The 23,237-nt window shown below is 44.2% G+C and overlaps 2 protein-coding genes across 3 annotated transcripts in view; one reads left to right on the top strand and one right to left on the bottom strand.

Annotated features, from left to right (window-relative positions):
- FANCM (FA complementation group M) overlaps nucleotides 1-23,237 on the top strand; it is an 81,872-nt gene that overhangs the window by 8,089 nt on the left and 50,546 nt on the right. For both annotated transcript variants that reach the window (XM_075427312.1, XM_075427311.1), the window contains 2 exons: nucleotides 21,251-21,382; nucleotides 22,361-22,493. In XM_075427312.1, the coding sequence (XP_075283427.1) occupies nucleotides 21,251-21,382; nucleotides 22,361-22,493 (265 nt within the window). The remainder of the gene's footprint in view (nucleotides 1-21,250; nucleotides 21,383-22,360; nucleotides 22,494-23,237) is intronic.
- Nucleotides 304-13,449, bottom strand: LOC104337433 (heme-binding protein 2). Its single transcript, XM_075426132.1, has 5 exons — nucleotides 13,222-13,449; nucleotides 5,688-5,779; nucleotides 4,272-4,413; nucleotides 2,695-2,878; nucleotides 304-2,251 (listed from the first exon to the last, which is right to left on the bottom strand). Exons 1-5 carry the CDS (start codon nucleotides 13,445-13,447, stop codon nucleotides 2,080-2,082), a joined length of 816 nt encoding a protein of 271 aa, XP_075282247.1. The 5' UTR covers nucleotides 13,448-13,449; the 3' UTR covers nucleotides 304-2,079.

Below are 23,237 nucleotides of genomic sequence, written 5' to 3'. Positions count from 1 at the left end.
TGCTTGGAAGAAGGACCCCAAACCCACAATCTTTTCTGAGATTCACACCCCCCCCCCATCGGTTTATCATCAGTTAATTTGTGGCAATGTAAATGTTTGTGCTGGACTAGCGCAGGATGTCTGAACAGCTAGGGAGAACAGACATTCAGAAGAAGGATGTGAGGATTGCTTTTTTCTTTTTTTCCCCCTCTCCACAAAGCATATCAGTTTGTTTGTGCTAAAACTAAGGCTTTTTGCTCTCTTTCCCCGACCCCTCCTTTTTTTTTCTTCTCCCCCCCCTTGCTGTCCCCCCTACCGAGTAATCCTTGTAGGCAGCAACCACCAGAGAGCACCTTGGTCACGCTTAAGCATGTCAGCCGGTCGGTACCCTTCTGATCCTGCTGCTCAGCAAGAGGTTTTAGGTTAAGCGTTAAAGTCAGTTTTGTGCAGCAGAGAGCCTTGTGGACCGAGGAGGCTTAAAGTTCGTGAGACCTGTACGTTTATTCAGTCAGAAGTACTGCACAAGTCCATTTCGTTTGCCAATTAACGCTGCTGTAAGCTAGCAGACACTGACTCTGGTTGCCGTTTTGTACGTTGTAACTAAGTAACACAAAAGCTCTATTTAAAGCATAAGTCGTATAATCAATAAATAATGTGGGTGATAGACTTCATGAAATTTTATATAAAAAGACCTTTACTTCTATTAAGATTAAACTCTACCACCATATCTGTAAGGGGAGACAATAAGAAGGGATTTTTGAGAGCCAAACTGTTTGCTACCCTGATTCTAAAGTGCAGTAGATGCTCTTGAACTGTGGTACGTAGCAAAGCAGGAGTGCTGCTTTCAGACTTTCGGATGCAGGTAAAGCCATGTGAGCTTGGCTTTCTGTCACAGCGTGCTAGACTAGCAGTTGTCTACTTGAAGAATTATCATATGGATGAAGGGTAAAAGAAAGAAGCTGCAACATGGAAAATTAGACATTAGGAAGAAAAATTCTCACAGTGAGGGTGGTCAAATACTGGAACAAGGCCCAGAGGGGTTACGAGCTCCTCGTCCCTGGAGATGCTTAAAATCCAACTGCGCGAGGCCCTGAGCAGCCTGCTCTGCCAGCAGCGCTGGCCCTGCTGGGGCTGGGCCAGGTGACTGCCAGAGGTCACTCCTAGCTGACAGTTTTACTGTGATTCTGTGAAACGTCTGTATCGTTTATAACTCTGTGGTACTGCCAGAAGAATGTAAAAAGTACTGAACAAATCACTTCAGCTGCAGGGTTTTAACATTCAGGAAAGTTGTAAGAGTAAAGTGTTCCGAAAACTGAAGAGTTGAGAATAACCACTTTCTATTTAGGAATGCCAAATACAGGCATGGGATTACTATGAGTGTGTGGTTAAGGTAACCTGTACCTTTTGCTGTGAAAACTTTAATGAGCATTAGGACTGTTCTGCCTTCTTGGTCTCTTCTCAAAGTTAAGAGTACTTTGGCTGAATGCTTTCTGAGGTAAGCATTAAGAATCTCTGCTCCACAGATGATGACATTAAGAGCAGTTGGCATTGGCCTACTCTTACTCCTTGGTTTAATCCCAGTGGTCTAAATCTGGTGGTTCTCTTCAGAAATTAAGACCTGAACATTCTTTTTCTGAAGCATAGCCTGCATGTGTGAGGTGGCTTTAATGTGTGTCCCAGGGACAGCCCCAACAGGGTCTCTGTGTAGCTGGGCGCAGAGCAGGCCGGGCCGGGGGCTCCAGGATCTCCCCTAGCACTGTCCCCAGCCACAGGCAGTCTAGAGGTGCTAATAAGTGGTTGAGGAGGGAGGTGTCTGTCTGCCTTATCTTGTAAAAAAAGATAAGGCAAACTAACTTCTAAAGTGCTAAAAATCTCCATAAGAATTGTGCTAAAACTATCAAAGTTGACATAGGAAAATGTGTATTTTTCAGGTGTTACCTCTGATTATTAAGTTGGAGTAATTGCCTTGCTCAACAGGCTAAAAGCCACATTTCTATAAGCTGTGAGGGTCTGACATCTAGTCTCGTGAGATTCACCTGTAAGATTCTGCCAGTAAATCAGAGCTGATTCTGGTGACTGACAAGCACCAGAAATTGAAGGCTATGGTCTTTGAAGGAACCATATCTCGTTGTGTCGATTGGCCGCAGCTGGATTTGTATATCCTGCAATGATGAATGTGTCCTGCAAACATAACTCGGGGCTCTCCAGAATTTCCGCCAACAGGTTTATTTCTCGCATTATAGAGTCTTCGTTGGTGATTCCTCTGAAGCTCCTGTAACAATCAACTTCATATCAAGTTCTTTTTAAAATCCACAGTTTTTCCAGAGCCTAGAAATGCCTCCTGCTAAATTATTTAGTCATGCTTCACAAATGATACTGCCTGACTGTGACTGACCTCAAAGAGATAACAGTTTTTTCTTAACTCAGTGGTTTCAGTGATGTCAGATACCTTGTTCCCAACTATACAGACTAGTCTGTGTTTTGAGATACTGTTATATCTCACAATTATAGATGCATCATTTTCCCAAGTAAATTGCTAATGATTATTTCCTGAATATCCCAGTTTGATAAAGCAAGCAGCTTTTAACAGTTACTGAAAATAAAGTTTTACTATGTGTTAGCTTTTAGAACTTGGTTTAAAAGACGTAACATGAACAAATTGAAAACTGCATCTTTTTACCATTTTTACTAGAACAAAATTGAAGTGTTTCTTACCTACTATAAACAATAGTAGAAGGCCATTCTTCGATGATTATGTCAGAGTCAAAAGGATGAGGTGGCTCTTCCTGCAGCACTTCGGGCAGGTAGTACGCCACTGTCACTGACTGTGTCATCTCCGACTGAGATTCATTTGTGTGGACTATGGTCACAATGGGTATTGTTATCCCCAAGTACAGTCCTGAGGAGACAAACGTGACTTTTAGAAAACACAAAAGAAGGTCTGCATGCTGTGCTTGACATCTGAACTTGTACTGAATAATATAAAGTGCGTACCACAGAGCAGAGTTTCACTACTAAAAGGAATTCAGTAGGATGTTTTAGGAAATGGGGTTGTGTATTCCAAGTTGGAAGTAGCATTTTATTATGCCTTGTAGTTTGTGTGTGTGTATATCTATCTATCTAAAACCTACATGTGCAAATGTGTGTGCATGTGTGTCTAAGATGTAGTATTTGGTGAGCTGTCCTATCTTCATGCAGGGCAAGGAGTTTGACTTAACTTCTTTCCCCCTGTTTATCTTGTAAACTGACCTTGTGTGGTGGTGTAAATATTTGGGAACAAATACATAGGCAAGACAAGGGTGCTGTGTTGTGAATTCATTTAGGATTTGCTGTTAGTAAACATGTTGCTGTATTTTTGCAGTGCTAGAGGAAAAGGTTGACTGTTTTGACTGTGCAGGTAGCGGTGCTGACTAGGAGTGGGAATTTTGCTCCTGTACACAGTTTGAAAACAAAACTGCACTGTTGTGGAGCCAAAATTACTTTTGAACCGTGTTAAAGTGTTAAAAGAATGGGGAGAGTGGGGAAAATACCTGATAAAGGAAGAGCTTTTGTGATCAAAGTTTTTAGTTCTTGGAAGGAAAATTAAGGGTTGACTTGATTACAGCACATGTACTATTAGAGAACAACACTGGGCACTTCAATAGTTTGTAATCAACTGGAGAATGAAAAAAAAAAACAACGAGAACTGACGGCTGGAAGTTGAAATCACATTGAAGTGGATTGGGAACTGTTGGCACAAGCTATCAGGAACATGGTGGACTTGCCATTACTTTAACGTACTTGAGTTAAAACTGGATTTATCTTTTGGGGAAAAAAGCTTCAACCACACAAATGTTTGGTGTCCATTCCAACGTGCACTATTTAAGTATCATAGACTAAAACGAAGGAGGCAAAACGTTATGGTCTCTTTTGGCATTACACTCTGAATAAGTTCTTAGAATAGGTGATTTCAGTACCGCTGTGAAAATTAAACCGCTAAAATTCTGTAGCAAAAGCCTGATTTATAGCTGACAGCCTACAAAATTAGCCAGTGTCAATTGCCAGGCAGGCAGAGTGGTCAGAGTGCCTTTGCAGACAGTGCGCGCTTCCCGCAGACCTTCTCTGCTGCACATACGCAGAGGGAGCAGCCCTGCGGTCCAGACTCTGCTGGAAAGGCTGTGCTGCAGGAAAATGTCCATGTAGACAGGGTGGAGTATTTGGAAAAAAGCCACTAAAAGCATCTCCCCTGTTAGGAGGAGCTAGTGCATAAATATAACGTTTTAACTTTAATGTAGAATTGTGGTATCGATTACCTGAGGAATTCTGCTCACAAATGTACCTCATAAGCTTCATGAATCCAAGGCATATGCTTTGTTCATACTGTTTTTCTTTCATTTTTATACAAGCCCACTTGGCTTTTCCATACTGACGTTTTTCATAAAGCAGATCTCCAAGCTGCAAACACAGTAAGATAATAATTTTGTACCTTAAGTTAATCACCCAAAAAATCCAAGCAAACAAATAGAAGTCAAACAATATTTCAGTGCTTTACTTGTAGCATAAAGAAATCAACTTCTCTAGGTCTTTAGGAGAACGGGAAGCACGAGGAATGGTTTGAAGTCTCAGTGTCAGCTGTACCTTAAGCGCATTCTGTTTAATACTTAGTTCGCATGCGCTTCATTTCAAGGTCCAGGCTGGCATATAAGTAGATATCCAAAACCAATGCAGTGTATGCATCTTACTTGAGTACAAGAATAACTGCATCTTTTTTCACCTGTCAGAGAAACGATCTTCAAAGGAATATGTGAATTTCAGTCCTTCCTCCTGAATCAAGAATGTATATGTTGCTGATCTTGGACCAAAAATTTATTTCAGGAGACTTCTAGGTAGTTTTTCTTTAAAATAATGAACTGTCATCTTTTGGACTTGCAATATTAAACATTTAGTTGCAATTAGCACTGAATAACCTTATTTTTTATCTGCAATTATTACAGTATTACTGAGCAATTGCTTTCAAGCATTTAATTACAACAGTCAGGAGTCCCAAACTATTTAAATGACATAGACTCAATCAAATTATGACATTGATAAATTTGAAATATATAGATCTATTTAAAAGAAATGTGACAAGAATTCTTCATAGATGGTTCCTCGACTTGCCATGTGTTTCAGGTTAGACACCTGCTTGCACATTTCCTGAGCTGTAAACAATTTGCTGGACATCAATTTCAGTTTTTCATTGGAGGACATATTGGTTTTAGATAAGATGGATTTGCACATTGCTGCTTTGTTTGATAATGACTCCTGATACAAAAGTACATGTTTGGTTTTAATTTCAGGTATTAATCTCTTTCAAGTATTCTTTGCTAAGGTTTTAGTAACATGATTGTGTGAAGAAGCTAATGCACTGATTTAACTGAAGAAAACAGGCATTTTTATTTCAAATGTCAAAATATGAGGGGGGTTTGTTAACTAATTATAAAGTGTCACAAAGACTGTAATTCCTGGCCATCTTCTGACATTCCTGCCAGTTTCTACCTTAACAAAAAAGAAAAATTCACACATATAGAATGGTGAGAAGTTAAAAGTGAAATGCAGTTATCCAGCTTTGCACTTACGATGTTAAGGATCCTAAACGGTTAAAATAATTTTATAAAGCAACATATTTTTGGAAGCTAGGTATGAATGCTGAAAACTATTAAAACCTCAGCTGGGGAGGGAAAGCGTACCTTTTCTTTGCGCTGGATCAGGGTGAACGGGATGGTCTCTCTCCCCTGGGGACTGTTATTTCTAGTCAGCTGCTGAATTGGCTCTGCCATCTCTGCAACAAAATAACACATTTCCAGTTTTAGATGAAGATGTAGAAAAGAGGACTTTGTTGTTGTACCAACTTTAGTTTGCCCTTCAATAATTAATAGGAAACGTTAACTGACTTCTGCTGGGAACAGATTTCACTCACCCACTTCTCGTACACTGCAATTATACAAGCAGCTATGGAGAGCTTTTGGCAGTGCCTGTTTTTTTGGCTTTGTGGAGATGCTGCCGGTTCTAGCAACTCTTGCAGTGTTGTATTAATGTGTATCCACATGGAGAAGTAAATTCAGTTGGCTCCCCTTGTTCACAGGTTCAAGGACATACTTGTGTGGAAACTTTGTCATTTCTAAAAGATGGTTTGGGTCCGATGTCTCACTTCAGCGTTTGCTGTCACCCACGTTTCAGTGCTGCTCGTTAGTCAGGATGTATGTCGGCTGTGAGGCCCGTGTTGCTGCTCAGGGGCTGCTGTGCAGCGCGGCAGGCTGGGACGTGAGCCGCGTGCCCTGGCCAGCCACAGGTTCCTCTGCCCCGCTGCTGCAGCACTTTCACTGTGGTTTGCTGCTGGTGGCAGTGTCGGGGGGTGTTACAGCTGGGACTGATGGAGAGCACGTTCCAGCTGCGACGCTGTGGTGAGCCAGCTTCTGTACACCCGAGGTGGAGTTCCAGGCCTTAAGTGAATTGCAGAATATTTATTTATTTTAATGCGAGCCCTTCTAGTAAGGCCTCACAGGTGGGGAGCATTTCAAAAGAACAGGCAAACAAATGTTTTCATTAAGAAGTAGAAGAGAACATGAACTTTTGTTCTTAGCTTCAGAAGGAGACCTTACAGAAGAGGACACACAGTGGGCTCTATCAGCAAGACTGCAGCGAGCCGGTCAAGGGAGGTGACTCTGTTTGGTGCTCATGGAGCTGCATTTCATGTCGTGCTACAGCAATGGCATTGATGCACTCGAGATACTTTGGTGGAGGGCCACCTCTCTGGTTAGGGCAGGGTGAAGGGCAGAAAGGCCTGGGAGAACATGATGTGCTCAGGCTGGAGGGGAGAAAGTGCAGGTGGGATGGAAGTACGGTCTCCACTACACAGGGGAAGGATATGGAGAAGATTGAAACTCTTCAGAGGTACACAGTGATAGGGTGAGAGGCGGTAGGCATAAATTGCCACATAGAAAATTCTGATTAGGTATAAAAAAAAATTAAAAATCACAGTGTGAGTGATCAACCACTGGGACGGGGGCCCAGAGATGTTACAGAGCCTCTGTCCTTGGAAAAACTTAAAAGTCAGATGGATGAGGCCCCGCGCAACCTGAAACCTGAAAGTTAGCAACCTAACTTTGAAACTAGCCCTGCTTTTAACAAGGGCTTAGATTACAGATCTCCAGGGGCTCCTTACACCCTAAATTATTATGTAGTTGTGTATTAGTTAATTCTACATATTATACCTCTTTAGTGTAAATAGATGTTTATACCTTCTTTAAAAGAAAAGTCCTGAAACTATAGATGAGAAAGGGGAAAAGTGTCCTGTTAAGTTCAAGAAGCATAAGATGAGGAAACTTAAAATTCCTCAATGTGTACTTCACTGAAGAACTGTATCTTAAGAAGACTGATTGTTTAACAAAGAATTTAGAACGTAGACTTGTGTCAGTTTAACACAGTTTCTTTTTGTTGTGTAGTAGTTTTACAGATATGTGCTATATGATTAGATACAAAGTACATGAGACAAAAAGTTTTATTTCAGTTTGGAAGGGGCAGAAGACTGTTGCCTTAAAGTGGATATTAACATTCTAGCAAAATTGAAATATAACTTTATATAAAGGTGGGAGTAGAGCAAAGCAAGCTTTGGAATTTGTGTTCTGTTTGTCAGGTTCCATTACACTCAGCAGAAGGAAACAGAGTGGTTCAATGTTCTCAGGTAGTCCTAGTCACCATAAAGCACTAGTAAAGATTAAATGGAACGTACCAACTTTATTTGGCTAATAGGGACCATGTTACCATGTGTTTTGTGTGCTTCTTATGTTTGCTGTTGTCTGTCTTCCTGCCCTTTGGAACAAGAAGGGCTTGGAGTACCGGCTAACGTATCATCGCTTCTGATCTGGGCTTTCACTTTTTGGCGGTTCGTTATGTGAAGGAGAGTGTTAATAGCTGACTGTTGTTGAAGAACTGTCAGCACCTGCATGCTCGCTTACCAGTGCTGAGATGGAACTGAAATGTGCTGTGACTTTTTGAATGATTCTTGCATTTTGCAAGAAATTAAAAATCAAACCTGTTCTCTGTTTATACGCTGAGAGAGTTGGGATTGCTCAGCCTCAAGAAGAGAAGGCTGCAGGGAGAACTTATTGTGGCCCCTTCAAGGGGCTTGTAAGAGAGATGGGGACAAACTTTTTAGCGGCCTGTTGCGATAGGACAAGGTGTAATGGTTTTGAACTGAAAGAGGGGAGATTTAGATTAGTTATAAGAAAGAAATGCTTCCCCCTGAGGGTGGTGAGGCCCTGGCGCAGGTTGCCCGGAGAAGCTGTGGATGCCCCATGATTGGAAGTGTTCAAGGCCAGGTTGGACGGGGCTTTGAGCACCCTGGTATGGTGGAAGGGGTCCCTGCCTGTGGCAGGGGGTTGGAACGAGATGGTCTGTAAGGTGCCTTCCAACCCAAACCATTCGATGATTGTATTTCTAGATGTAGGGACTCTAGCAGTCATCCAGTCTGCATTAACTGTTACACTTCCCAGCCAAGCTGAAATAAAGGAGCAAATATAGCATACGAGCATATTCTGGTACTTCTGTTCTCCTAGAGTTTTGTAATTTAAATATGGTTGGATTAGGTGTATTTGCATCTGATATCAATATTTGCCTTGATATCAATTCTAGCTGCAGTTCATAAATAACTTCTGCTTAGAAGCTGATCCCTAACAGACAAGCTGGGAAACTCTGGGTAAGGTTAGTCTTAGGAATGGAAAGCCTCTCTTCCAAAAGAGTTAGTCCTTTGCTTTTCAAAGTTGAACTAATATAAGCATTTGTGTACTTTGATAGAGGATTAGAAACTCATTTTTATGTACAGTGTTTGAAAGTCTGGATGTGAATTTCTGCTATGCTACCTCACGGTATGTATCAGACATGTACGAAACGACTGAAGTTTCAACTGAAATAAGAGCCCTTCTCTTAGGTGTTTGAAGTGCCTCAGCATCTTAAGCGGAAAAGGCAGGATGATGGGGGAAGAGAGTGTTATCCACGTTTCTGAGAAGAGGAGAATTAAGATGCAGGAGAATTAATTTGGCCAAGGTCACTTAGTAAATCTGTAGTTGAGCTGGGAATCTAACATACATCTCCTAGCATCCAGTGCAGGGGTTTTAGCCTTAAGACTATTTGGAAGAGTAAAGATCCTTTTAGTAAAGCTACACTTTAGTTAATTTTTAGCATTTTTTAAAAAAAAGGTCATTGGGAAATAAATTTAAAATCTATGTAATAACTGACTTTAAATTGATCTCTTTGGTGTCTGAGAGAAAAATAAAAGCAGGTAAGACCTCAGCACTGAATATTCCACAGAGTACTCAAGAATTAAGACACATTTTAGGACTCTAGAAATGTTAACTCTATTTTTTGATTCCTTTCTTGATAACTGTGTGGGGTTTTTTCTTCCATATTAATGCATAGGTTAGGGATTACAACTAATTAAAGTCCTTTCAGGAGTTTTACTCTTCAGTTCATTAATCCATGCCTGTCAGGCATGCCCATATAACATCTGGATTATAAATATCTGAGCCTGGATAATACTTAGGTTATACTGCCCAAAAGCAAGTGAGTTGCTTGACATGTTGTCTGTCAGTCCAGGCTTGCAAACTTGAATGTTGGTGTGACAAAACAAGGCAAGATGGATTGTAGCAGTGTAGCTAGGTAGAGGCTTGGTTCAATTAAATTTCAAAATTGTGATTCCAGTTGCTACTATAGGTAGGTGTTATGAAAGAGGCCAATTTTTACAAAGGGATTTATACAGATAAGGTACATTTGACAAGACTTGTGCATAGCAGCAAGACTGAAAAGTATTTAAATTGTTGTATGTCTTAATTTGTGTCTGCTCAGACCTGCTAGGAGTGTCACTGAAGTGGGATGTTCTTGTCAGCTGTGCTCTTAAATAATGCACACGCATGCAAAACTTTGTCAGTCTAGAGGAGAGCAGACAGCCTTTGTAATGCTGGGAACCAAGCTCTTCACGCTGAAACAAACCATTAGCCGTGCACTTCGGGAGAGTAACCAGGCAGCAGCCCTGGGAGGTGCCTACGAGCACCATCTTGGAGCAGCTCAGGGCTGGGCTTCAGCGTGGGGCTGCATCGCTGGACGACGCAGCAGCGGAGGCTCTGCCGTCCTTCCCAGCACGCGTCCTGCCACTGCCTGCTTTGGCTGCCCAGCAGCCTCTGCACCAGCCAAACCTTGCTGCCGCTCACGTGAGGGAACCTCAGCAGGGGAGGCAGACTGGAACTGATGGAAATCCACCTGCAGTTCAGCTCTGAAGTTTGGTCTGGAGCCTGGGTACGTGACCTCAGAGCAAGCTGCTTTGTGCGCTGGCTACCTTCAGACAACTTCATGCTTTAGCAAGTAGATGGTTTTGATGGGTTGCAATTTTCCTGAGCTTGCTTGCTTATGAATGTTCTTATATTGAAATTAGAATGGATGAATTTAAAAGTAACTGCTGTAGCATGTTTTCTGCTTCTACTGAGAGTAGATAAATTGGAGTTTTCAAGGCAAGAAGGTTAGATTATACCTCTCTGCACCTTTAATTTTCTCTTACCTTTTTGTGGCAAGGTTTGGCATAGGCTGGTCAGTCAGTCTATAGGATTAAGATCTTGTTAACAGTGATAAATTGCAGTGCCAGCCATATCAATATCTGTTGTTCACATCTCGCAAAATCTTAGATTATTTTAGAATGCTTATAGTATTCCTGTTACCCTTAAAAGGTGCTAACAGATGCTACAAAGCAAGTCTTCTCTTTGAAAGGTGTGTTGTCAGCATAGAACAAAACAGGTGTCAAGCTTGTGGCAGTCCAGAACTGTTGATGAGAGGGATGGTAATGTTCTGATTTTGCAGGCTTTACCGCTAGACTACAGGAAATACACATTCTGTTGTGAAGGTCTCAAATGCTCTGTCTGCACAGTTACCAGGCTGGCAGTCAAGAGTCAGCCAAGGAAAGTTCTTGCTCTGGGGCCCCCAACATAAGGAGGACATGGATGTGTTGGGGCAGGTCCAGAGGAGGGCCATGAAGATGATCAGAGGGCTGGAGCACCTCTCCTACGAGGACAGGCTGAGGGAGTTGGGGCTGTTCAGCCTGGAGAAGAGAAGGCTCTGGGGTGACCTTAAAGCAGCCTTCCAGTGCCTGAAGGGGCCTACAGGAAGGATGGAAGGGGCTTTTCACAAGAGTGTGCAGTGATAGGACAAGGGGGAATGGCTCTAAACTAAAGGAGAGCAGATTTACATTAGATACTGGGAAGAAATTCTTCCCCATGAGGGTGGTGAAACACTGGCCCAGGCTGCCCAGAGAAGCTGTGGCTGCCCCCTCCCTGGCAGGGTTCAAGGCCAGGTTGGATGGAGCTCTGAGCAACCTGGGCTGGTGGAAGATGTCCCTGCTCATGGCAGGGGGGTTGGAACCAGCTGATCTTTAAGGTCCCTTCCAACCCAAACCATTCTGTGACTCTCTGAAATCACACCCCCAGGGACACCAGCTGCTCGGGTGGGGCACTCTGGTCAAGAAATGGGGCTTGCTCCCTGCTGACAGGGAGGACATGTTCTCTCAGAAAGTCCTCTCTGCCTCTGTGTATTGCCTGAGGCTCAAGTACGCTTTAGCTGACTGGATACTAAACATAGATACTACGGTAACTTTGAATGGACCGTGTAAACTAATCTGGCAAACTCTTCAGGCTGTTCTAGCTGAGATGCAGTCTGCTCCTGACACGCAGCCCTGGACAGTATCTGAAGAAAAATATTCTGTTTAGGTTTTTGTAACATTTGCTTAGCATTACAAGGTAAATCTTGTACAATACAGTAACTAAAATGTGGCAAAATACTACTTTTGGCATATTTTCTAGACTTGATGTCATGCTGAAGAAACCTTAGGAATTTCAATGCCATATTTCACCATGTATCAGAATACCGTATCATTTTGTGGGAAGGAATCTTGTTTTCTGCTATACAAGGCTACTCTTAAGGAGCAGCTTGGCATCCGTATGTTCATGCCTCACTCAGGCATGCGTTAATAGGGAGCCCCTTTCCCCATCCCACCGTGCCCCGTGGAACCTGAAGCTCTCCCACCTGATGCACTGGTGACAGACACGAGCCCGTGGCTGCTGGGCTGTGCAGTGAAACTGTGGGATGGTGCTGCTGGGGCCGGGCATCCAAAGACCCCTCCTGTGGGGCAGTGACAGCAAGGCAGGCCAGAGGACTCTGCTCCCGCTGACCTCGCCCTCTCTTAGCTCCTGCCCAGGGTGTTAAAACGCGAGAAAGGCAAGATGAGCCTTCTAGGCATGGCTTGAAAAGGAGGTTGTACCTCTTCACTGCGTTGGAATGTAGAAATGGATTATAGAATGGATTATAGAAAAAGTTTTTAAATGAGTTGTTTCATTTTGGTAGTGCCTGGTGCAGTCTGTTGTTCAAGGTTTCGCTGCTTCCCGGCCTCTTGGAAGGTGATTTATCTGAGCTGTGGAGATGCTAAAGATCTCACTACTTCTCTGTGCAGGGCAGTGCGGATGAGCTGAAGTTTCCGAATGAGCTAAGTTTGCAGTTACCCTCTGCTGCTTGCGATCAGGTACCTGACTCGCTACAGTCTCTCAGATTCTTCAGTCTTCCTTAAAATTGAAAATAAGTAATTTCCTAATAAGATAAGCCTGGGAGGCTTACTGTCAAAAAGCAAAGTGAATCCTTTTACTTGTTCACTCAGTGCCATCTTTCGATTCGCCCGTCTTTCTTTCCAGAACTGACCCCTTGGACAGGTACGGGAGACAAGGAGAATGCTTTGACTGAAAGCTCACACCAGCCCATGTTCGTGTGAACAGGTCAATCCACTACCACAGCCGCCTCCCCAAGTTGGAAACGCCTTTGGAGCGGCCCCGTGCCCAGCTCTGGCTCCGAGCTGCTGCGCAGGGAACGGGGATGGCGCCCGTGGCAGCGCCCGTGGCCGTCCCCCCGCGCGTCCCCCCTGCGCCTGCTGCCGCCCGGCGACGAGGCCCCGCTGCCCCGGCCCCCCGGGAACGGGGAGCTTTGCCGGCGCTGCCGCGGGGCCCTGCCGGCCCCGCTCCGGTCCCGCGGGGAGCTCCTCACCAGCGCCGGCGAAGCACCGGGAGCTGCCGAGCGGGACGCCCCGCGGTACCGGCCGCTGGGCTCAGCGGTGCCGCCTCCCCCCCCCCCCCCCCCCCCAAAGCCCGGCGCGCTGCTGTGGGCGTAAGCGGCTCAGCCCGGCCCGAGCGCTGCCCTTACCCCGGGGCACGTCCACCTGGTGCCCCCTGCCCACGCTCTGCCAGTAGCTCAGCAGCCGCTCCTGCTCCTCGTCCTCCATGCGCTCGGCCTCCTCCTCCAGGCTGCTGCCGTTGCTGTGGTACGCCGAGTCGGGGCTCTCCTCCGCCATCCCGTCCAGGTCCTCCAGCGTGATCACGGCCGGGCCGGCCGGCTCCGCGCCGCCCATGCGGCAGCCGCCCGCCTCCATCGCGCCGGGCAGCGGGCTGGCACCGGCCGCCGCGCCGCTTTATGAAGGGCTCGCCCTGCCCCGGCCTGCGGGGCGGCGGCGGGAGGGAGGGAGGAGCGGCGGCGGGGGTGCCCGCCCCGCAGCGCCGGCCGCGGGCGGGGCAGAGCTGCGGGAAGGGTCCCGCACACAGCCCGCGCGGCTGGAGCCTCGCCCGCTGCTGAGCTGCTCGGAGCTCAAAGACATTGGTGTGCCGTGGGCTTTTTCGCTCTTAACTCACGCTCTCTTTCCTCACTGTTCTCTTCCTCATTTTTTTCCCCCACTGCCCTTCATATCCCGTTAGTCCTTCGTTTATGTGACCTTTTTTTTATAGTTTCAAACCAGAACTGAAAGACAGATCTTCTGTTTTATTCAGGAGTGTCTGCGAGTTCATTCCGAGCTGACTCCAGTTAGGAGTGCAAAAGCGAGGGGTCATTTTGTCACTGAAAGTCCAGCTTTGGAAGTTGACAGCTGCCTAATTTTGCCATTGCTGAGGCAAGCCTATATGAGAAAGAGGGATGAGGAGACCTGTTATAGGGAAGGCTGTGACAATGAAAGCAGGATCCGAATTTGGATCAGGGTCTGTGTGGAGCATGTCATTCTATTTGTAGTTGTCTTTCATTGCAGCTTTAAGTTTAATGTGAGTTAAGTGTTGTGGTCCTTTCTGTGCAGGCAGGAAAGGGGAACTTCTGGGTTTTTAGAATTTTAGAGTAATAGAAAAATAGTCTTCTCCCATACACTGTTGAAATGCCTGCAGGAGGAGACCAAAGGCTGGGGGTGTAGGGATGTAGCTGTGGACTCTGTGATGTGATGCTTAATTTCACACAACCCCCCGTTCCTTTTTTGTGATCACTGTCTTTCCCCCACGCTCAGCTTTGTTTGCCTAATCCCAGGCTGATCTCGGTGTGACGATGAAGTATTAATTGCCTTAAAAGCCAGAGATGTGCAAGTTCTGACTGTGTACTTCTGACTGAAATCCTGCTGTTCCTATAAAGTGTTTCTTGGGGAATTGCCAATGGAGGAACAATTGCCAGTGGGAATGTCCTGAGAGAGCAGTTCCTTCCTAGTGAATTTACCATCTATTTTTTTTTTTTTACAGAAAAGCATAATGCACTACTTGCAGTAAGTGAGACAGGTAGTTCCACTGCGAGGATGTTTGGCCTCTTAGTTGTGGACAGTGTATCAGCACCACAGACTCTTCTCTGATCTGAAGTTCTCCGAGAAGGCAAATCCTTGACAAACATTGGAGATAATGCTTGCTTAAAAGCTGATGATTTGATTTCAACGTCAACCACCTAGTGTACAGAATCACGAGATTCAGTGAAGACATGCTGTTTTCTGGCCGTTACCAGGTTTTCATTGCAAAGATACCGTTGAGCTTGCTTTGGGTAAGGTGCCTGCACTGCTGTGGGTAGGTGCCTTGAAGTAAGGCACAACACAAATCAATCCCCATCACAGGCAGCGTCTAATGACACTTTAGTACAGTGCAAACACTGGCTGCAGTTTTGCAGGTAAGGAATTTTCCATGTAATGTTGGAAGGTGGATTATTGCTACCAAGCGAGGGCATCCCGGCTCTTGGAGATTTCTTCCAGGAAGCTGTTATTCTTGAGAAAAGCTGACTTTTTGAGGCAATGTATAGAGGCTCTTCCTCTGCCTGTCCTGTAGAAACAATTCTGACACTTTTCCAGAGAAAACAGTGCCAACTCTTTTGTTCAGGCATTAATTAGGAGAATGAATAGGTGGTTAAATGAAATAATTTCTGTTTAAAGAATTGTTAAGCATTGTTGCTGGAGATGAAATAAATAATAATAAAAAAAGAACAACAGCCAGAAGAATTGTCTAAAATCATAGCTAAATTTCTCAGTTTGTGAGAAGTGCCACAGAGTATGAACTGGCTACCTGTGAGAAAGAGGCTGGTAGGAGTTGAAGATCCTATTTTAAAGATCCACCTGCACAAATTACTGCGTGTGTGTTTTATTTGTCTTTGGTTTGCAATGTGCTTAGTAACTACGTACAAAGAGCTACATTTGGTAGAGTACTGAAGATGTATCATGGCCTGTGTCTGGATGCTGCTATCAGCTCAGACTAAAAGAGTATCTGGTTGTTACTGGGGTTGAACAAAGCTGATTTTTGTTGTATTTGTTTTTTTTTCCCCCCAACTTGTTAATTTTGTGTGTGACTGCTGGCTAATAAATAGTCACTCCTGAGAGAAAATGGTTTTGGTAGTGCTGTATACTTGGTGCTTTCCTGGCAGGTTATAACTCTGAATATAAAGGAAAAAGAAATGTTCAGTCTTGCAAACTGAGGATATGAAACATCCTCAGCAGCATGCTTCTTTCTTCCTGTGGCAAAGTGGTGACGCTTACTCTTACTGATCAGCAGATTGGTACAGAGAAGCTGCTTGTCTCTTGTAACTTCTCAAGTAAAAGAGTAAAAGTGTTCTCAGTGAAGTGAATTGAAAAGTAAAAACTGTAGGCCTTCTTATTTTGTGACTTTTAAGAGAGAGAAAATGTAAAAGGAGAAAACCGAGATGTTAGTAGAGGACAAACTGTTGTACCTTTTTGGTGAATACCAGTTTCCAGGGAAGAGCTGTGTGTGTTCAGTGTGTAGCAGATCCCTGGAGAGTGAGGAGACTGTGAAGTGGCTGGAGGAGTTAATATAAACTTGACAACAAGAGTTTCAGAGGCGCCAAGATCATTACTAGGTTGATCAGTATCGGTTTTGGAGAATTATGAGGTCAGCTTAAAAACACTGTACCCTGCTGTGTCCCTGTTGCTTTATTTTCATTATTGGAAAGGTAAGAAAATGTCAGTAGGAAGCTTACATAAAATAGCACCTTTCTCCCTCTTGTTTAGAGTTTGTCTTCGTCACGCCTCTGAAGTTTTCCAGGGAGAATAACTAAAACTGAGCACTAGTCATAGCTCCAAATGCCTTTCTCAGTTGCCTTGTCTGTCATAAACCCACATTTTTTTCTGTTAATAGTTGTCTTCCTTCCCTTCTTTGATGTACTATACTATAATTTGAGAGGCTTTGTCAAATCTTACAATAAACTGTTCTTACTCCTGTACATAAACTTTCTGCACTCTGTGTGCCTGACAAGTTTCTTTACTGTCAGTGAAAGGGGATCTGTAAGCTGTCCTAGCTCATCCGTGAGATGTGATCCTGTGGCTGTGGGGCTGGCTGGTTCTCTGATGGCTGCTGGGATCACCAGGTACTTCCTTTGTGATGGAATCTCAAGACTCTCTCACTCAGCCTGGCGTTACGGTTGGCAGAGTTTAAACATGGTTTGTTCCTGGGACTTCCTCCTGGAAGTTACTTTCAGCAGTATTAGGTTATTGCACTGACACTTTGTGAAACCCAGACCTGTCTTGTTTCCGTCCTAGCACAAAGCAATTAATGCTCTAGACTCCATCTAACCTTCACTGGGGCTGCTCTTCCCTGGAGCTGTGGAAGGCTCTGGTTACTTTCATGTCTTCCTGCAAAATCTGTTTGCTCTTCCCTAGGACAGTATGATCACAACTCTGTTGTGAAGGTCTGTGATAAATACACCTTCTGAGCTGCCTTTCCAGCTCTGGGTGGTGGGGCCACAGCCTGGAAGAAGTCTCCTCTTTCCCGTTCTTGTCTTTCTTTGCTCCCTTTGTTAAAAATTTGAAAATCTGGAGCAGGGAGTGGGAGCGGTGTGATGTCCATGTGGTGCATGGCCACAACAAACAGCTGGGTTTGTGGTCTGGAGCTGCTTGTGTTACTTCCCTGCTCCTGGTTTTAGTGGTCCCTGGTTAGGGCAGGCCAGTGTGTGCGCGGGGCACATTAACGTCCCCGCACAGCTGTAGGTGTGATGGCACCTCACCGACCCACAACGTGGTCTCATTTTCTTGCACACAATGCTGTGTCTGCCCCGCCATGTTTGGAAGCGGGCTGTGGCGTGTTGTGCGTTGAAAATGCTGGAGCCAGGTGAGTTGGGAGAGCAGAGGAGGAGGTGAATGGAATGGCAGCTCTGTGTGAACCGGTCAGGTCTGTCAGTCGAGGCTGGGAGAGCTGCCCGGCACTTTGCCTTTCCTGTGGACGGAGTGGACCTTCTCGGTCCTCCTTCTGTGAGGTACCGTCTGCTCAGGGGCTGGCTTCGCTCTGACCCCTCCATCTCTGCTCTGAAGGAAACGCAGCATCAACAGTTATTTGTGCATGGGAGATTTCTTGGTTTTCTTTGGCCAAGAATGCTTGCAAACGTGCACTAAAATAGTTAAACCGGGTCGTTTATTTAGAGCCTTTGTTTTTTTACTGTGCCAAGAGAAAACAGATTAACAGCAGTTTTTAGTGAGGTGTCGCTGAAACAGTACCAGTTCTTTGCCTCGCCAGTTCTGCTGGTCGTACGCATGGTAGTCCTCAGCTGATGTGTAGCTCCAAAGGACAGGTCCTAAGCTAATCTCAGGTACAAGCTTCAGAAAATCAGCCTGATTTGCTGGGGAAGATACGTTGTTCAGCAAAAACCTTTCTGTTCTTGGCGAGTTTAGTGCAGCATGGGATAACTTTACCAGCTGTCTCTCCTATATCTGTAGTAAATCTGTCAGGTTTTTGAACTCAATTTAGTGAGCTAGAAGAAGCCATGACTCCTAGTAAGCAATTAATTTAAATTAATTCTGCAGTTCTGTTTTTAAATGGGTACCATAATGCTTACATGTTTTGGAAAGATTGAGGAGGCTTTCCAGAGTATTATCTTTTTAATTAAAAATAAAGGTATGGAGGAAAGATAAATGTAATCACTCTGAGTAGTGCTTGTTTCTGTATCTCTTCTAAGTAGGTTATGTTTACTGTTCCTTATTAGTTTTGAAGCTCCAGGTGACTGGATCCTGCTGTCTTTCATAATAGTCTTCCTTGGTTTGTTTTCCAGAAGGTGATTAAATCAGACAGGGGTATACATTGAGCAGTGACACTGTATTTTTCTTATATGTTATAATCTAGGTCAAGGGATGAAACAAAAGTACATGTAATGGAAATTTATTTTTTGAAAAAGCTATTCAACAAGTATAGGCAATAATAAACCAGTACTGAAATACTATACTTATGTGGGCATTACTTTTTAATGAAAACATTAATTTCTTTTCAAGATAAACATATTTGTGTTCAGAGACTGACTTGTTTTCCACTACTAGAGACGTAGTTTAAGCTGGAGCTTCAGCATTTGAAGTCTCCTCAGGTCCTCATGTTTAGGGTTTGATGGGAGGGTAAAGAGCTATTTCAGTGCTATGCCATTAAAATAAAAAGCACTGGGTTATCCCTTGCATGGATAACACTTTTTTTATTTTTTAATACGTTTTTTACAAGCTGACACAGACATTTCTGTCTCTGTCCTTTTAAAGTGACTTGTCAGATACAGGCCAGATGTAAAAACAACACAATAACAAACGGTTTGGTAAAAGACAAAGTTTTGAATTCTAAACTCTTAAAACTAAACCAAATAGGAGAAATTAATTTCTTGTACACTTAGACTTCCAAGTGGCTTGGTGAATGTTTTTGACTGTATTTTAAGAAAAGATCATTTGATTTCTTTTTTAGCTTTCCTTCGGAAATTACTAGCAATGTTGTAGTTTCCAATTGGTGTTTGCTTGTTGTCAGTGGTGTTAGTGGTTTATTTGGTCTAATTAATCCGTTAGTCTTAATTAGAAGGAGTGCTCTGGGACAGAGTGTCTTGGCTGTACTTTGCTTTCCCCAGGGAGCAGTGCGAGGCCATGACCCAGGCTCCCTGGAGGTGAAGGCAAACCTGAAGACGGGGCTCGGGGGTGCCTCGGGGCTCTTCGGCGCAGATGGTCTGGCGTCAGGTCCCCCGGGAGACACGAGCGGGCAGTGCTCCTTGGCTCCCTCCTGCTTCCGAGCTGCTCCCAGGGGCCTCCCAGCTGCTCCAGCCAGCGTCGCCCCTTTCCACGCCAGCCGGGAGCCGAGGAGCCGAGCCGGGTTCTTCTGAGCAGAAGCGACAAGCTGCCCGAGATGTGGTATCCCAGTCTGAAGGCCCACGGCAGGGACGAGGAGCAACCTAAGAGGCACCAGAGCACTCAGAATTTAGGCTTCATTTCTAATATTTCTCAGCAGCCTTTAGCTGTTATAATCTGCTTAGCCTGCCGACTCCGGCTAGCTGGTTTTGAAAGACCTGCAGGCATGGAGTGGGCAGTGTGGAAATTCCCCAGCACATTGTTGCCGCAGTTTGGGTGGTGCTTTCAGAAGTTTTGCTTCACCCTTCCGAAGTCCTGTTTGCATTGTTGGTTCCTTAGGGGATTAATGCTGCTGTAGTTGATGACAGCAATTATTCCCACCCCTTTTCTCAGGATTTGCCACATAATGCCGCATGGGCACTGTACACAGAGTAAGAAGCTAAAGGAATACCAAATTATAAAAATAATCAAAGCAAGCAGAGAGAAGTTAAAGTAAGCTGCGCCTGCATTGACAGGGTATGAGTAGATTATGGTTGTTAACAATATTTGTGCATCCTAGCAGGCTCTAAAAACCCAGCATACACTGAATGTGTGAAGAGGACAAGTGGAGCGTGTATGAGCACGCATTGCACTTCTACAGTTGGCTTGCTTTGCCTGCTAGGGCATTTTGTCTTCGCACGCTGAAGGCGTACTTAGATCAGTACTGTTTGAGGCCTGAAAGTTAGACCTGGTTTTATTGGTTCAGCTGGACTTGATTTTTGGTGGGCTGAAAGAGCAGCAATAAAGGGATTAAGCATTTGTTATGCTATAGCCTTCTTGGCGCAGTTCAGCTGAACTGGTGTTAAAATGCCTGGAAGACTTGGGAAACGCTGTGCATGTAAGCAGCTATCGGGAGCTATCTGCTGTCAAAGCCAAGACTGCCTTTGGAGAAGCTCGTTATTATGCACTAAGATGTTTTTGGTGCTGCTAGCCAAGTGGGCCAACAGAAAAGTAATTTTTGTAGAACAAATCTGATTACTCCAATTATTACAGAGTTAGCGCTCATGCAAAACTAAGTCTATGGAAAAAAATCCTGACCACCTAAGGCTGAGAAACAAAGAGGAAAAATAGGATTAAGATGAATTAGTGCAGGTCAGTTCCCTTGTTTCACTGATGTGGAAAGCAGGTACATGTGATGTATAAAAACAAGTTGTCCGTTGGCGTGGCTTCCGAAGGAAATGGGGCACCCTGCTGTGCCGGGCCCATCTGCCGGGTGCTCATTCCCTGCTCCCATCCCTTCCACACACAGCCTTCTAACCTGTTGGCTAGTCCTCCACCTGCCATAACTGAGGCTTCTCAAAGATGAATACAAGTTTTGCTGAGACTGAAACACCGCTGAAGGTAGGGTTACCAGCAAGAGAGGGAGCTGCAGCAGGAGTTTGCAGTCGCTGGTTACCCGTCCCGTTTTGTTTCCTCTCTGCTCGGTCAGTACTTGCACAATTACAAAAGCACAGTGTGTGTTCCCACTTCTCAGTTATTTGATGGGTATGGGGCAGGAGGGTGTTTGTCTGTAGCATGGAGGGCACAAATCCTTAGGGAACCAAGTTGTAATAGTTCTACTGGTCTTGGAAAAAATTTTGTAGATTAGCCTAGAAACATCCTGATAATGGAGAACCTTAAGGTAAGGCCGAACACCAGGTTGTCATCTGGTACAGTAACAAATTATTCAGAAATCAGTACAGTTTGTTTTGAAAAATTCTATGTTTCAGATAAAATGAATGAGTTGCCTGTGTTCTGTTGTGTAAGATCTGTACAAATAAAACTACTTCAAAGGACTAAACACACATACCTTCACATCTGTGATACTCTGCTGTGTTTTGTTTGCAGGTGCTAGAAACATTTGCTGGACGCCTGATTAAAATAGGAGTTTTAGCAAGGCGGGATATTCCCAGCCTTACGAAGTACCAGATAATTCTAGCAAGAGATCAATACAGAAAAAACCCTTCTTCACAAAATCTGGTAAATGTCTTTATTTCATGTTACAGAATGGTAGGGGTTGGCAGGGACCTCTGTGGGTCACCCAGCCCAACCCCCTGCCCAAGCAGGGTCACCCAGAGCAGGCTGCACAGCACCGCGGCCAGGCGGGGCTGGAATATCTCCAGAGAAGGAGACTCCACAGCCTCCCTGGGCAGCCTGGGCCAGGGCTCCGTCACCCTCAAAAAACCCTCCGTCATGTTATTAAAGTAGTGAGTAAATAGTAGTACTGCACAGCGCACAAAGTTTCCTGATCCATGTTCAGTTAAATTTCCTTTGTAACATTCTTTTTTTAGCCCTGGAATAGGATATGCCCACTTGTTCTGCATTTCTTGATGCTAATGGAGGAAAGTTACGGAAAAGATGAAGAACTCCATTTCCAGACTGAAACTGTTTTGAGACTTCGGTTGTAATTACTGACTACCAAGTTTACACTTTTCCTTCAGAACTACGTTATTACATGTATTTTTCTGTAAATTCTCATGGAGTGTTCAAATTTTGCAGACTTAAAAAAGACTATTACCTTAAAAAAAGAAAAAAAAACTGTGTAACTATAAAAGAACATTAGGAAATACACTTCACACTAGGCAAGCCATTCTTCCTGACTTTTGTTTTGTAGCCTGGGTAGATGTGCTGGAAATGCCTTGTTTTGCCAAATACTGATGGATGGTTCACCTGTCAGATTTTGAGTGGTGCTGCTTTGTAAAGTAGTGAGCTAATCTTGGAAGATAATACAGGTGTTTTGGAGATCATTTTGAAGGTGGGAAAAGATTGCCTTCATTGATCATTAAGCGCTGTGTAACCTGATTCCTGAAGTTTTTGATAGACTACTCACTGTGCATCAGTTTGTGCTTTGGCGCTGTTTCTGAGATGTCACTCTTATTTTTGTCAGAAGATTTGCTGTAGGATTCCTGCTGCTCATCGACTTCCTAATTCAGTGGTGGGTCTGTTTTGCTTTCACAGGGCATACATCAAGGCATAATTGAAGGAGATTTTGCACTTTGTATCAGTTTATATCATGGTTATGAGCTGCTGCTGCAAATGGGATTACGGTCGTTATTTATCTACCTTGGTGGAATTATGGATGGATCAAAAGGTGAAACGTCTTAAGAAACATCCCTCCTCTTGTCTCCACTCCTTCTCATTCAATTTACCTCATCTGCATGGCTAGTTTCACACAAAACAGCGTATATAGTGGATGGGTTGCAGATGTAATTGGCATTTTTTTTCCCCTTCATTCCTGTTGGAAATATGTTAGTACAGTGTTAGAGTACATGTGGGAAAGAAAACGTGTTTATATCGCAGCATTTCTGGAAGACAAAAAAAGGCACAAGCAGAACTCAGCGTAAGTGGCAGTAATATCTCTAGAGAGGCAGAGAGTAACCATTAAGCGATTTAGACTGAGAAAAAGTTTGATCTTGTAAAGCAATTCCTCCCCCTATAGCAAAACTCATGTATGCATGAGTTTTCAGTGTCTTTGCCAGAAGATTACAGACTTGGACACATCACACTAGAATTTCTATCCCAGCTGTGCAACATCTTCCATGCTTATGAAGCAAAATATAAAGTTATTATTGTCTTTCTCTGTATCTCTTCTCATTTTCTCAAATGAGATGATAATAACCGTGCACACTATTCCAGATGTGGACACAGCATGAATTCATACAGTGATGCAATAGTACTTTCTATTCTGGCCTCCGTTTGTTTTCCTAGTTCTGTCACTGACTATTGTGAGCCTCTTGCAACTCTCCACAGTCATTTTTAGACCTGTTGGGTTGTCATTGCCATCTGGAAGACCTGGTTTGGTACTGACATCTTTTCTGAGGGGACAGATTTCAAC

The sequence above is a fragment of the Opisthocomus hoazin genome, chromosome 7, assembly GCF_030867145.1.
Source record: "Opisthocomus hoazin isolate bOpiHoa1 chromosome 7, bOpiHoa1.hap1, whole genome shotgun sequence".
Lineage (NCBI taxonomy): Eukaryota > Metazoa > Chordata > Aves > Opisthocomiformes > Opisthocomidae > Opisthocomus > Opisthocomus hoazin.
The sequence above is the reverse complement of the archived record's forward strand: the minus strand, read 5'-3'. Positions and strand labels throughout refer to the sequence as shown.